The 16,048-nt window shown below is 37.2% G+C and overlaps 2 protein-coding genes across 9 annotated transcripts in view; both read right to left on the bottom strand.

Annotated features, from left to right (window-relative positions):
• LOC111578997 (integral membrane protein GPR155-like) overlaps positions 1 to 1,980 on the bottom strand; it is a 28,466-nt gene extending 26,486 nt beyond the window's left edge. For 2 of the 6 annotated variants that reach the window (XM_055018500.1, XM_055018501.1), the window contains exon 1: positions 1,848 to 1,977. The gene's annotated coding sequence lies outside the window, so the exon portion shown is untranslated. Of the gene's footprint in view, positions 1 to 1,847 lie in introns of all 6 variants that reach the window. The other 4 variants (XM_055018498.1, XM_055018503.1, XM_035955367.2 and 1 more) reach the window with 3 other exon arrangements.
• A 951-nt stretch (positions 1,981 to 2,931) lies between these two features.
• The window catches only part of wipf1b (WAS/WASL interacting protein family, member 1b), a 39,865-nt gene continuing 26,748 nt past the window's right edge, over positions 2,932 to 16,048 (bottom strand). For all 3 annotated transcript variants that reach the window (XM_023286037.3, XM_035955365.2, XM_023286038.3), the window contains 8 exons: positions 15,273 to 15,373; positions 13,447 to 13,576; positions 13,137 to 13,304; positions 11,341 to 12,046; positions 9,790 to 9,890; positions 9,416 to 9,643; positions 7,439 to 7,552; positions 2,932 to 4,404 (listed from right to left, as the gene is read on the bottom strand). In XM_023286037.3, coding sequence (XP_023141805.2) covers positions 4,352 to 4,404; positions 7,439 to 7,552; positions 9,416 to 9,643; positions 9,790 to 9,890; positions 11,341 to 12,046; positions 13,137 to 13,304; positions 13,447 to 13,576; positions 15,273 to 15,332 — 1,560 coding nt within the window. In that variant the 5' untranslated portion in view covers positions 15,333 to 15,373 and the 3' untranslated portion in view covers positions 2,932 to 4,351. The remainder of the gene's footprint in view (positions 4,405 to 7,438; positions 7,553 to 9,415; positions 9,644 to 9,789; positions 9,891 to 11,340; positions 12,047 to 13,136; positions 13,305 to 13,446; positions 13,577 to 15,272; positions 15,374 to 16,048) is intronic.

The following is a 16,048-nucleotide window of genomic DNA, read 5'->3' as shown; positions in this document are numbered from 1 at the left end:
AACCCTAGGGTTTATTATTTTTAGATTTTTCTCCCGTCTTTTGAATTGCCTTTTTGGCGGCCTTATCATACCCCAAAACGCGTGAAACTTGGCATGTTCATGAGGACTGGCGAAAAATTTGATATTTTATGGGAGTTGCGCATGTGTGTGGCAAAATGGCTCCATAGCGCCCCCTACAAAGTTGCAAAAAGTGGTCATTAGGCCAACTGGCAGAGTGTTTCATCTACAGCTACAGTATTTGTTGCGGATGTGCAGCACATCAGGACACACGAAAAAGTCAATTACGGCCATGCCCTAAACCCAACAGGAAGTCGGCCATCTTGAATTGGCTGTAAATTTTTTAAGATTAATAACTCATCGAGAATAAGTCCGAGAGACGTCAAATTTGGCCAGTATATGCAACACTGCGGCCAGATGAAAAGTTATCAAAATGCTGTGCAAAAGTCAAAGGGCGTGGCCATGGCGTCTCCCAAAAATGTTGATCCTTCGCCACAAAACAGGAAGTGGTGTCTAACTCTGCTGGACATGCTCCAATCTGCCTGAAATTTTACATGTGTGATCAGTGTCCAGCCCTGACGACATCCATGTGGTTATGTACATTGACAGTCATAGCGCCACCTTGTGGTAGCAGGAAATAGACATTTTTTTACACTTTGATGTACTATTCTTAGCAGATTGATCATATTCACCTCAAATGTGGTGACATAAGCCAGAACACATTGATGATGATTCCCAGAGAAAATGGTGACTCTTCGTCAAGGGGCGTGTCTGTGGTGGCGCGGCGAATTTCGATTTCTCACCATGAAAATTGAATTATTTATATCTCATCTGGACATGGTCCAATCTGGACCAAACTTGATATGGTGGACACCAGTCTCAGTCTGAACACATCCACACTCATAAATTTAGAAATACTCATAGCGCCACCTATTGGCAACAGGAAGAAATTGTCATTACATTTGCACCTACCATTGCCTGAAACTTTGTCAAATCATCTTGAAAATTGGTCAGCTCAGTGGTCACGCATAGACGATGCCACAGTGTGAAGATTTTGACAATTCATAAAACGCTGTTGCCGTGGCAACGCATCGTTGCCGTAATAAACAAAGTACTTTTTGACAGGTTAAAAATGCTCAAATGCTCGCCAAAATTACCACACATATCTGGACCGGCAACCCATTTCATATTTTAGGGAAACTGCACATGTGTGTTGCAAAATGGCTCCATAGCGCCACCTGGAAAATTTCAAACAGTTACTACAGCCAGTACGTGTCACCTAGAATTATGAAATTTGATACACATATGTAACTCGTCAAGACACACAAAAATGTAATTGACACCCATGCCCAAAATCCAACAGGAAGTCAGCCATTTTGAATTATATGTCATAGGTTTTGACGATTTTGGGTCATTTTTAGACATTTTCAAAAGCTATAAACTCAAACAGGGTAACACCGAGAGAGATGAAATTCGGCCAGGATGTACTACACACATGGGTACATGAAACTACTACTTGAGTTCAGAGGGTTAATGCAGGAGGCTGGCTGAGTCTCAGGACGCCCAGAATCTTTAGTTACGCATCTGCATTGACATTAGCTCTGTTAGCGCAGTCAGTTCAGGCTGCTACACGCACTGACAGCAGATTTATTCAGTTTAACGACACAATAACGACATTAAATCAGTGTAATGTGTCGGTTTGAGAAGCTAACAGCAGCGTTGCCACCGCCAGCTGACCGTTAGCGCTAGCATAGGTGCAGGCTAAAAACAAATCAGGGGCGCGGTGAGAAACACCTCCCACATCTGGCTTGTTTGAATAAAATTACTCCATTGAAAGTTCTGTTTCTTACCTGTTTGTGTTAGAATGCCATCTTTACACAGGAAAGTGGCGGATTCATCGGCATTGTTGGGTGTTAAAGACCGTGTTTTTGCCGTTTGGTTCTTTGCTCTCGAATCTGACAGCTGCCGAGAGCGACAACGCCTTTTAGCGTGATTGACAGACTATCCGGCCAATCAGCGCTGAGATACGCTGCGACCGCGGGTTGTGATTGGACGAAAAATGTAACGGTATGTCAGCATTAAATCAATGGACCTCAAAACAGGATATGTTGAAGCTTAAAAATTTTTTAAATAAAAATTAAAAATAAAATGAAAGAAATATATTTTATTATTTTGCATAGATTTTACCAAGATTAAATTTCATCTAAATTAATTTAATTTATTTTTATTTCGTAAAAACATATTTAAATCACCCAATTAAAGAAGATTAATTTAAATAAATTTAATTTGTATTGCAGTACCATAAATTACTAAACTCATGGTTTTGCTTGAGGTTTTTTTTTGTAATTCTAGCAGAGATTTTCTTTCTACTAATCATTCAACTTTTGTGTATATTGTGTGCTAATGTAGATTCAATGTCATATTATATTTTGTGTTTAATTGGCTGAATAATATAAATTAATATAAATATTAATATAAATTATATAATTCAGCTTTTGATCATTCTTGGCAAATTCGACATCCACAAATAGCCTGGCTCTAATTCCTGCTTTGCTTTTGAATTCAAGCACTATGTCACGTATGAAGAACAAAAAAGCTGCAATATTTTAAAGAAAACAACAAAAAAAATTTATTATAAAGTTGCTCATTATTGTGTTACTATGTTTGTATAATAATAATAATAATAATAATAATAATAATAATAATGATAATAATAATAATAATAATAATAATAATAATAATAATAATAATAATAATAATAATAATAATAATAATAATAATAATAATAACAAGTTATTTAGCTCTAAAATTGCCAGAGTGCAAGAAAAAAAGATTTGTTTTATTTATTTTACTGTAATGTTAAAAAATTGTAAAAAAAATAAATAGATAAATAAATAAATTTAAAAAACAGCAAGAAATAATGACAAATATCTGTATAATTCAATTTTTTATTTACCTGATTTACATATGGTAAAACAATGTCATTTTAATTTCAGTTTTAATTTTTATTTGCAAAAATACCCATTTTGATAGGGACATTATGAACAGTTTTGTCCTGTTGTTTTTTGTTTTTGTTTTTGCTGTTGTTATTTTGACAGTACAATAATCGACAAAAACTAGCCAAAACCTGTATTTGATGACACTCTTGTATCACTTTATTGCCTGATTTTATTGCACAGATATGTAAATGGTGCATATTGTTTATCTGATAATACAAAACAAGTCACTTCGTCCGGATGTGACGCCACATCTCACCGAAAAATCGAATCACTTCCAACGTACAGTCCAATAAAAGCAGCCTGTTCTCATCCCGAGTAGAGCGCATAAAGCATCTTAAAGCGTTTTATTTTCTCTCCTAAATAGGTTTACTTCCATATGATTGTCTTTAACAAAAGGCGTCCTCGACACATGATAATAGTAACATCACGTATACAGAAGCAGTGCCGTGTGAAGCCGAAACATAATACTGCACATTCCTGGAACATAATTTAAAATAATACCGTCCTCCGTCATACAAACACAGGCCCTTCATGGTGAGCCTGGAGAGCTCTGACAGAACAGAAAAAATAAGAATCAACTCCTTTAAAAACTCTATCAAAAACATCACATATCAAATAAAAAGTACCGCTCAGTGGAAACATTCAGATGTAAATCCACACTGTGAAGGCACGCGTTGCTTTGGCACATGAAACACCCACAATTCCCCTCATTCTGTACAAACATCTGACAAAATTTCCGTCAAATTTACATCATCGGAGGTGACTCAATCCAGCTGAAAACAAACACATAGTTTAAGGCAAAAAAGGCATCCTTGGCTAATTAGGCAGCCTTAAGTACAATCCTGAATAGAAAAGGCAAACACTGGTTTAATAATAGAACAGCTCCCAGCTTCTCAACACTTGAAAAGGTGATTTTTTTCTTGCATAAGTTGCTCCATGAAAACCCAGAGACTGTAAAATGACCATGAAGATGCCAAATGAGTCACATGTTGTACCTGCCATGTTTGTCAAGTAGATTCTTCTTTAACCGGCTGATAAAACAGGATTTCTGGTGAGCAAACCAGCAAAGACTGAGAAGGTTAAAGGAATTAAGTCATGATAGATCGATGACTCAGAGCAACTAAAGGCCTCAGACTCAAACATCCTTCAGAGTGTAAACCTGACAGAAACAGTGTACTGGAGAATAAACAGACTTTGGTTGCGGTGAGATTTTGGTCCTTTTACTTGGTCGACTGAACTTCAAGTCCGTTTTAAAAGCTGCAGTCCGGCAGGTCGAAGCGACAGAGAAAGAAAATAAGATGAGGAGGAGAACAGGAGGTGGAGATCCAAGTGTTGTGGAGGCTGCTGAGGCTTCTTCACCTGGGAATCGGAGGAAGAGGAGGAGCTCCTCGCTCCTTTTTACCAGAACCTGAGAGGAAGCAGAGGAGGAGTTAGAGAACATCCCAACATCCAGACTATCAAAATCTAAGATTTCATAAGTCCTAATACGCAGTAGGTCAAATGTAGCATAAAGTTAAAACACCAGGATGTTCCACTATGTCTGGTTGCATTTTGCATTATGCAAGTTGACATACTTTTATGCTAACTAACTAGCTAGATAACAAGCTAACTAAATACATTTAAACACTGAAAAAAACTTGAAATTTATGACATTTTTTTACACACTTTTTGCGTATTTTTGATATACACTATAATATATCAAATAAAAAATAAAAAATAATATAAATAAAATTTTAAAAATGAACTGAATTTACCTTTGTGGTGGAAAATAACACTAAAAACCAGTAACTGTCATTAACATGCATTTTTTTTTTTAAAAGAAAAAAAATTTCACAGAAAGACTTCATTTTGACAAAAAATATTTTTTTTGTAGTTTCACAAGAATTTATATAAAAATACACAAAAACTGCAAATTTATACAATTTTTCTTGTTTCTTTCCTATTTTTTACACATTTGTTGAAATACACAAAAATATAAATATGATATTAGAAATAAACCAAATTTACCTTTGTGGTGGAAAATAAAAGAATTAGTTCTGACATAAAAAGATGCTTTTTGTAGTTTCAGAAGCATTTCCTTTTTTGCTTTGTGAAGAATAAAGAATTAAATAAATAAAAACTGTAAATTTATGAAATTTTTCTGGTTTCTTTCCTTTTTAAACACATTTTTTCTGTATTTTTGAAATACACTAAAATATAAATAAAACTTAAAAAATAAACTGAATTTACCTTTGTGGTGTAAAAAAAAACATTAAAACCCAGTATCTGCCGTTACCATACTTTTTCTTCTTTTAAGAAAACATTTTTTTGTTGAAAGAAAAAGTTTTAACAGAAAAGTTTTGATATAAAAATATAAATAAATATACGTATAAAAGACATATAAAAATATGTCTTTGTAATTTCACAAGTATTTCCTTTTTTACTTTTATAGCAGAAGAGTTAAAACTGTTAAATTCATTCTATAAATATATACTAAATGTTTACTATTTACAATTATTAACAATTAACAGAAAAAGAAGTGTTGGTTCTGTGATTTTACATAGATTCGTATTTTAAATGAGAAATATCTTGTATAGTTGTAGATGTTTTCACAACACAAATGTTCATCAAATGTGTTTTACTCAGCGTAAAGAGAATTTATTGTCATTTCACAAATATTTCCGTTTTTATTTAATAGTTAAAACTGTTAAATTCAATTTCAATACTATAGATATATTTCTAAAAATAGACACAATTATTGACAAACGTAAAAAAAAGCTTTGTTGGTTAAATAAAAGAATTCTTATATAATTACTGGAATTTCAACAGTAAAATGTGGTACAGTTTTCATCATTATATACACTATATATATACATATATCTTTCATTGTTAACATTAAACATAAAATATTAAACACTGAAAAGCCAAAAAAGACACATAGATCCTATGAACAATGAAGGTTGCAAAATGGAATTTAGTTGTGGAAATGTTTTTTTTTTTCAGATGGTATCTTCTGTTGTTTTACAGTGTTTTTGGTGTCCCAGCAAATGAAGAAATTTATCATTTTCTTCTTCACAGACGTCTTATTGTCTCACTTGATTAAGAGGCTGAGACACAAACGGCTCATTTAACACAACAGACTGTGACCTTAAGGGTTAGGATGGTTTATTATGAAGTAGGAAGTCCCAGTTACACAGTACATCTTTTGTAAGAGCAGCTGAAGCACTTACTGCAACAGAAAGCATGTGATTAGTGTTTTCCTGAATTTTAAAGAACACATTTTCTTCCAGCAGGTGGCAGAGTGTCACAGTACAGCTGGACTGATGAGTCAAAAGTCTGAATTTTAACCTGAACATGAAGAGCGCCTCATTAAAACTACTTCATTTTACTTTTAATGAATTTCAAGTTTAAATTCAATGAGCTTGAGAGCATCGTAAATGAGACAAAGTGCTAAATGTATTATTGGAAGGTCTTTCTGTGGGCTTCAGCAGATCGGAAATAGAATTAAAACTGACCATTAAAAATTATGCGAAGTGATCAGACAGGTGGAAAAAGAAATGAAAAATTAACGACATGACAGAATTAAATCAAAGCTGCGACCTTTAACATTAGTCGGCAGATTGTTGGAGAACAAACGGCTCCAGTAGATTCAAGAAACCACAAGTCGTAACTGCTGACAAAGAGAGCATTTTGGAGAAATATGGTTCTAGAGATGAAAGAAATATTGAGCTTTGGGGAAGAAAACAGATGACTTGCAATTCATCTTAAAAAGTTAAAATTTAGAAGGATAAAAAACATTTAGTGGAATTTTTTTGAGATCATTATAATGTTTTGCAGGAACCGCCTTCACCCATGTGACTTTGGCCTTATTAAAAAGGTAAATAAAATGATTTATTTGACAATAATCTCACATTTAACAAAGAGTTTTCTACCAATATTTAGATTTTAAGTTCTATTTAAAACGCACTTTTACTCAGTAGTTTGCCTTCTGAACCTTTACTGTCCTCATGTTCATTGTTGTTATTATTATTGGATTTTATAGTATTTTTATTGTCAGAATTACCACCATCACTGTTCCTCTGTATTGTGTTTTGTCTCCTTTCTGGTCTGTGTTGCTACAAAACTCTTTGGATCAATGGTGTTGTGAGCAAACTGTTATAAATAAAGTGGATTAGAGCAGTTGTTGGTTTTAGTGACTTCTGGAGGAACTAAGAGCTGCATGTAGTCGATTTAATATTTGCTCTGGAGTTATGAGGGAATAAGGTTATAAATAAAAATACATATGATGTGCATAACTGGGACTTCCTCTGAATTAAGGTGGAGGACACAGAGAGAGAAACAGAAATGACTATGGCTTGACCAACACGTGTTTTGGTCAAAATTCTTACATTTCTTAATTGTATTACTTTTATTTGACCTCTAAAGCAGGACATGCTTCATGTATGGGAGCCCGTGTGACTCACTCTTGCCGTCGGTCTTGGCGATCTTGCTGGGGTAGGTCTTCTGGAAGGGAACGTAGGGTTCAGGTGGAGGGAGGTCCGACACCGGGTGGAACGTGAAGCGACACTCCCACTCATCTGTCAGCAGCAGAAAAATTGAGGTTTAGTCTCTAAACTAAACAGGAAACTCAACAGAATACGAATGACAAACTGATTTCTAAACAGCACAAACGGAGGTCGGTGGGTTTTTCTGTCACAGCTGAGGTTAAAAAAGTTCCCTCAGACTGAAAAAAGCATTAGGTTTCGTTGCTGCAAGCAGTTTCTGGGCGTTTTATTGGCTATAATCACATTTTTTCTCACTGTGTGTTCATTTTTCACTGCAGTATAAAGTCCTGCATTTCCATGGACACAGAACAACCATGACTAGAAGTAGAGAGAAAAGTCTAATGTGCAGAATGACATAAAACATTTTTAAAAAAGTCTAATTTTTTGATTCTCTATTTTACAATTGAAAAAACTGTAATCAAGTTACAATATTTATCCAAGTGCCCACAGCTGTTACCAACAAAAAAAAGTGACTCTACGTGCTACAGATATATTTACTATTTACATTTTTATCACTAGTATGATGTCGTCACACTGCTCTCCACAATATTTCATCATGCTGAATGTATCTTCCAATCACTTTCTCCTTAGTTTATTGCACAGGTTTTATTTATGTTTTGCTCTAAATACCTCCTGTTCCCTGGTCACATGCATTTTCCCCCCTAAAACCACTAATAGTGTTTCTACTGCTCATCACCAAGTTATGTAGTATATGTGGATTCTGTAGATATCTAATTCTGTATAGTATTTATTAGTATGCTTCAGGGTTTTGTTTTTTCATGTTTGAAATCTTGACTGATCTTTTAATGTACAGTAAAGTCTGGAATTATTCATCCCCATGCCAAATTTTAATTTATAGTGATTTTTTTAAATTTTATTTTATTATTTATTCGACCAATAGGGTTCTTCTAGCCTCCTCTGGTTTTATGCCATACATTTGAACTATTTCTATGGTCTTTTTCAGTTTTACAAAGAAATGCCATATCTAAGATGTAATCAGCGTCAAAGTCTTTATTTGCATCTCTAATTGGTTTCCGGACCTGCCTCCTAAATGCTCTGTGTAAAATAAGCTGCAGTTTAAATACATTTTAAAAAACTACTGAATTTGTTGGTCACAGCCGAGTCATTAATGGCTTCACGTTTGAGTCGAGAAGCGTGGAATTTATTTATTTATTTTTGGCTTTATTAGATAGATGCAGTTGACAAGCAGACAGGAAAGTAGGGGGAAGACATGCAGTAAAAGGCCATTAGTGGGAATTGAACCCAGGTCTGCTGCATCAGGGACCAGCCTCTGTTCATGGGTCACCCGCTCAACCAGGTGAGCTATCTGGGTACCTAGAAGTTTTAGTTTTTAACAGAATCTGGTCAGTACAAACCATTTATTTTTTTTAAATGAGACACGTAGAATAAAGTGATGCTGATGAAATATGACTACATGCATACATGAAGGAACAGCACGACACATGAAAAATCTGCCAAATCTTTCTGTTTTCTGACTTTCTAGCTTGAATATATGATGGAATTTTGGCGATTTTTAAAAGATAAGCTGCTTTTAAGCTTGTGGTTCAGGGGGTTAAACAGAATGTATTCAAGATTCAAGAATTTCACTGCCATATACAGAAACAGAAACACAACAGTTTCCTTGAGTAATGAAATTCTTATATTGCAAGTTCACTTTACACAACTGAAAAAACAAATAAAATAAAATGAAATAAAAATAGTTAAAAAAATAAATTCTTTGTGCAAATGTTGGCATGTTGTGCAATATTGTCATATGTAAACAATACAATACTATATGCATGTACTTCAGCATAATTCTCCTCAGTGATCGGTTTGCTTTAGCATATTTTTCGGCTCGACAACAAACCAACCCGGAACTTCCTGGTGATTCCTCACCTTGCATCTGGTTGTGGTGAGAGTTTTGGAAGCCGTTGCCCATCGGTGGTGGAGGAGGAGGAGGAGCTCCTCCGATCCCTGGTCTGTCGGGAGGAAGAGGAGGTCTGCCGCCGGGTCCACCGCGAGGGGGCTCCAGGCTGGGCCGACCAATAGGAGAAGGAGCTGGCGATGACCTCACACTGCCCCCGCCCATGCTACGACCTGACGGAGGCGGAGGAGGAAGAGGACCTGTGGGGGGAAAAATAAAGAAGAAGTTGATCCTTTCTGACAATTCCATCCAGCATTCCTACACAACATACAGCAGATCCTGATGTGAGCATTTGCCACAATAATCCATATGTTCAGCTTTCAGTTGATCAGTTAAGTTCATCCACCTGAGCGTACTGATGACTGGTTCCTTCCCAGAGATGGCGGCCTCTCATTGGGTGGAGGAGGAAGAGGTCCAGTCCGGCCGTGAGGTGGTGCTGGACCGTGGCTGTCAAAGACAGACAGTTTTAATATAAGCATCATTTTTACACTATTTGTATTAAAAAAAATTTAAAAACTGCACCTTTTATCAGAGCCAGAAAGTATAAAAACAGAAAGAATCTGAAGATTTTCAACTTTCTGACAGCTTTTGACTATATCATGGCTGATTTAGTTGGGAAAATTAACCAAATCTAAGCTGAAAATTGTCATATTTCACTAAATCACTTATTAATGAATTCCTTTTTTATTAATTACTTTTTCTACAAATGTTTCAATATTTTTGATATACATTAAAATATAAATACAATTTTATAAATAAACTGAATTTACCTTTGTTGTGGTGGAAAATAAAAGAATTAGTGCTGACATAAAAAGATGCTTTTTGTAGTTTCAGAAGTATTTTCTTTTTTACTTTGTGAAGAATAAACAAATCAATAAATAAAAACTGCAAATTTCTGAAATTTTTCTTTTCCTTTTTTTTTTACAGTTCTTTTGTATTTTTGAAATACACTATCATGTAAATAAAATCTAAAAAAAATAAACTGAATTTACCTTCATTGGAAATATGAACCAAAGCTAAGCTTCATATTGTCATATTTCATTAAATCAGTTTATTCTACAGGTCTCATTTAAAAATTCCCCCCCAAAAAACGTTTGCTCTAACCAGATTCTGCAAAAAAACTGAAAAAAAATTGCTCTCCTCAGCGCAACTGTGGTGCCATTGGAGGCTCAGCTGGAACCAACAGTCACAGAACAATAATTATGTTAGAAATTCAACGACTTCTTGGTTGAACTGCAGGATGTGTTTACACGGAACAGAGAGGAGACACGTATGGAAACAAAAATGTCAGTAATAAAATATATATATTATGTCACATTTGTGGGAACTTGCAAAAATGTTACACATGTTGATTCCAAGCGTTGTAATTTTTTGTAAAATTAATAATTGAAGATATTCCAATTTTTAAAATTTTTTCTATGATTGATGGTATTCTAACTGCGCAATAGTGCGCACAAAAAAAATCTCTGCACTTGTAGTCATGGTTGTCCTGTTTCCACAGATGTTCAGGGCTTTTTACTGGAGTGAAAAATTAGCCCACGGTGGGTAAAAATGTGACACCAGTGAGAAAAAAATGCAAAAACAAACAAACAAAAAAACAAAACAGTTTGAAGTCCAGATAGTTATAAATAGGCAGTTGTGTAACATCAAAGTCAGACGTAATAGGAATCAGCATAAACTTCCAAAACGTGACTGTACTTGCCATCAGGAAGCGACATGAAGACGTTTGCATGATGTGTGAGCTCGGCCTCAGAGCAGCTATTAGATTTAAATCTATGCAAACTGTGACAGATACGAGGATCCGCGACGTTCTCTCATGTCTGACAGGAAACTGAACACAGCTACCTGCATTGTGTTCACCCATCAACCCTGAACCAGGACGAAACAGAACCGGTACCTGTTGAGTGAGCTGTTCCTCTGGGGCAGGTGAGGGGTGCTGTGGTCGTCTCCTACAGCCGGACTCGGTGGGATCGGAGGAGGACCCGGTCGGCTCGGCGGTAGGGGAGGTGCACCTCCACCTGCCGGGGAGCGAGAGGATGAGGAGGACATGGAGGAGGCAGGTTTGGAGTTGATAGACGGGGGAGGAGGCGGCATGTCGCGGGGCATCGATGGCCGGTGACCGGGGGCCGGAGGCGGCGGCCGGTCGTCAGGGAGCGGCGGCCTCCCTCCTGGAGTCGGCGGTAACGGAGGTCTGCTGTTGTTCGGAGGTGGAGGCGCAGAGAAACCCGGTCGAGGCCCCGGCGAGGAGCCTCCTGGTGGGGGAGGGAGAGGCCCGTGCCTGCTTGGGGGGAAGCTGGGTGGTGGAGGAGCACAGGCCGGGCTGGGTCTGGGTCCAGAGGGCAGCGACGGCGGAGGGGGACCCCCACGGGACTGGAAGCCCTGGGTGGGTCGAGGGGTGTTGGGTACCGGTGGAGGGGCTCCTCCTGGAGAGTCCTGTCTGGAGGAGTGATTCGGGCGGCCTTTTGGAAGATCGGGGACGGCGCCGCGGCCGCCAGCCGGGGCTCCTGGGAACTTAGGAGGGCCGCTAGGGCCGCCGCCGAACGGGGTGGGGCCAGCGGAGCGACCGCCTGGAGGGAGGACGGGTCCTCGGCTGGGTCCCGAATCTGGGGCGAAAAAAGGAAAAATTACCCTTGATGTCCTACTACATGTTGTAATTAAGTGTCCCAACACATCAACACTGAAGATCACTTGGGTTCATTCTTACTATAGATCCTTTTGACACAATTTCCGGCATCTAACTCATCCCGCAGCTATGAGAAAACCAAAATAAATTACATATCAAAACGTGGGGCTCAGTCAGTAAAGGTGTGTTATGACTTTTGGTAGCAATTTGCAAAAGAAAAAAAAAACAGCGTTAAAAATCCCTATTGAAATGAATGGGAAGCCGTCCCAACAACTGCCAAAACTCAGCCATCTTTGGAACCCCGGAGCTCTGGAATACTTTCCAGTAGAAACTTGACGTAAAGTTTAAAATGATCACAAGGCTTTACATGTTAATCCTTTATATCTTGTTTTGATATCTTTTATGGTTTTTACATGATCACAGTTAAAGTTTTTATGATTTATAAAGTTCAGTTATATTTTGACCGTATACATTTTTTTGTTAACCTTGTCTCTTTCTCACAACTTCTACTCTACGTGAACAATTTATACGTACAAATGTTGTCATTTTTCTCCTCTTTCACCCAGTGTGAGTCTCATTGCTGAAGGACTTATGTTTTTTCTTAAATCACCTCGGAACACAGAGTACACCAACCAAATCTCTCCATTCAGCTCCAAAATTATGTGTGAAAATCAACGACAGTGAGTCTTTTTAACCTGCCACCAAATCTATATAATAACCCATATGGACATGAAAATACGTCAACTTGTTCAAAACAAGAGTCTACTTCACATGGTGAAAGATTTTTTTCGACACGATTTATAGTTTTTGAGCTGTGACTGTTTGTTCGAGGGTCTAGTCCTCAGTCTGCTCTGCTCACTGCAACGAACCGATGACTCACAGTTGATTGGCTGATTGATAGACTTTCAAAGTACAAGCTCAAAGATGTTGAACGGTACTGATGAGGGTTTGTGAAACATGCTGGCTTTTCTAAATAAAACATACTTATATGAATTATAACTTATGTATAACTACAGACGGAGATATTAACCTCCACTGTCACACTCTAGTTATTATTATAATTTATTTACCATTGGAGTCTCTGTTGGCTGCAGACCTCAGTTTTGGCATCCCTCCTGCAAACAGGCCTCCTAAACCAGCAGGAGAGCCGCCGCCAAAACCTCCTCCTCCACCACCTCCACCTCCACCACCACCACCTCCACCTCCTCCACCTCCTCCTCCACCACCTCCTTTAGGCTCTGAGACAAAAAGCAAAACAAATCTAACATTAATCACTGGTTCATCTTAGTTTTTCAACCATCTATCCACACATTTAGATTTTTAAACTTTATTGCTGCTCTTATGTTGATCCCTTTCGCCACCGTAGAGTTATCGACTTACTGTCCAACACTGGCCCACTGCGGTCATTTGTAACAGCTTTCTTTAGTCGGGCGCCTTTACAAATATCAGACAACAGAGCGTTTCTTCCCTGCTGCTCTGAGCGGTTTAGACTTGGCTTCTCGGTGTTAGCCTGAAACAAATACCAGAATTAGAATCACTTTAACGGCAAAGGAGGTTTTCACATATGAGGAATTTAGATGGGGAAGACAAATAAGAAGTGTTAAAGTCAAATAAACAGCAGGTGCAGCAAATCCAATAAATTTTAGGGATAAAAAAATAAATAAAAAAACAATAAAGCAGATGTATTTTTGCATCAGTGCGTGTTGCAGTGTTAAAGTGTGTTTTTGATTTATCTATTCTGCTAGTTTTACTGCTGGTGCTTCTCACTGATTGAGTTTAGTATAAAGTGATGGGGGGTTTGTCTTTAATGATAAACCGCCTCCCACCTACTGTGACCCCTTTTAAAATCACAGCTGCTTTCTATTTTCAATCACAGCCTTTTCTGACTTACACAACTGAAAATTCCTTGAAGTACACTGCTTTCATGCTCAACCCTCTGAACCCAAAAACATGCAGGTGGATTTAAAAAATTTGCGTTATCTTTAAAAATGCCAAGATTACAACATTTATCAGACAGAAACTGTAAAAACAGAAAGAATCACTGGATTTTTTAAAAACTTCCAACAGTTTTGAACTAATCATGTGTGGTTCAGTTGGGAAACTTAATCAAATGTAACCTTAAAATCATGATATTTCATTAAAATTACTTATAAATTGACCAGAAATAAAGAGTTTGCTCTAAATACCTTCTGTAAAAAAATAAAATAAAAATTCTGCACTCTTTGGTGCAAATGTCAAGTCAAGCAGGACTTAGATGTGACAGACAGTAACGTGACAAAAAATGTTTAACTTTTCAGTTGAACTGCAGGTTGTGTTTACATGAAGCAGAGAGGAGACAAGTGCAAAAACAAATTAAGCCCATAAAGCCCAGCGTACTGCCAGCGCTATGATTGCATATTCATTTTTGATTGGTGGTAGATTTGAAACCCGATAAGATAGATCGATCATTCTTTTTCATATAAAATCTGGGGTAACATTTCACACATTCACCGTGTCTCAGAGCGCCTTTTCGTTGCAGTGATGGGTTTGTAAAAATACACAATTCTTGTAAAGCGCACCGAACAAAAATCTTTGTAAATGAGACCTTGGGATATGGTGCAACTTTTTACATGTACAAATATGAGGGATACAGCTATGCAATTTCTGTATTTTGAAATATATGTGAAAAAAACTAAATGATTTAAATTTTTTTTAAGTTTATTGCACTTTTAAGCAATTTATTGTAGCAGTTAAGACATAAGTCAATACATATTATTAAAACTTGGGATATAAGAGTTATACTGATATAAAGCAAATGTAAAGAAAAGAAAATACTCTAAAAAATTGCACTACAGCATATAAAAATGTAAGAATATGTCCTGGCAGACTTGTACAATGGTAGGTCTTAAAGGGTTAGACATGAAAACAGTAAAATACATACAGTATGTCAAGGCATCATTCTTTTTTGCAGTGTTGGGTTGGTCAGTGTTTATAACTGTGCCATGATGGTTGTGTTGTTTCTATAGAGGTTCAGGACTTTATATTGTAGTGAAAAATGAGGAAAAATGTGAGAGGAGCCAAATAAAATGCCTAAAATGTCTTGTAATTCAGAGTCAAACCATAATATTGTGATGACAGAGCAGGTAGAAGATCCTCACAGACCGTGACAGAAACTATGTTGGTTTATCCACTAGATGTCTCTGCTGAGCAGTCTCTGAATGACTTACAGCAGCAAATGTGGGAGGCGGGGGAGGCCCTGGGGGTGGTGGGGGAGGCGGGGCTGGCATCTTCCACTCTCCTCTTCACTCTATCTGCACTGGACTGCACCCTGGAGGAAACATCACACAGAGAATTAATAAGAGAGAATGGCAACACAAAGAGGCTCAGAGTGAAAGATGTTCCGATAAACCGGACACTTAAAGCAGCTCTAAAAGTAGCACAATCTCAACTTTACTATTTTAGTCAAAAATTGTTTGACTGAATGCACTAAAATGGACATTTATCAACCAGTTTTGACTAGCAGGGATTCTCACACTGTTATTTAGTGAATAAAAAATAGAAAATAGTGACATGCACTATTTTGTATAAATACACACATTTTCCCTGCATGACTTGAATAACTCGTTTTGTTAAGAATTACAGCAGAACAGAATAGAATACAATAGAATGTGCTTCATTGTCATTATATAGTGTACAACAAGATTGGAGAGCTTCTCCATTTCAACAGTCACGGGAGGAAGAATTTGCTTTTGTGGAGGTAAATAACAAGCCAGTGTGCCTTCTTTGCCAGAAACAGTCCATTCCAAAACGAGTGTCTCTCCAGCGCCACCATGACAGCTGTCACAAAGACTTCAAAGTTGACTTTCCACCAGGCAGTAATATAAGAAAAGACAGAATATGCGGTCTCATTGGAAATCTTCGTGGTCAACAAACTGTTTTGGGATTCAGCTGTAAAGAAAGTGACAGAATCACGGAGGCATCATTCAAAAGAGTGTGGAATGGC

The sequence above is a fragment of the Amphiprion ocellaris genome, chromosome 16 (assembly GCF_022539595.1).
Source record: "Amphiprion ocellaris isolate individual 3 ecotype Okinawa chromosome 16, ASM2253959v1, whole genome shotgun sequence".
Classification (NCBI taxonomy): Eukaryota; Metazoa; Chordata; class Actinopteri; family Pomacentridae; genus Amphiprion; species Amphiprion ocellaris.
Note: the sequence above shows the minus strand (reverse complement) of the source record. Positions and strands in the feature narration are given on the sequence as shown.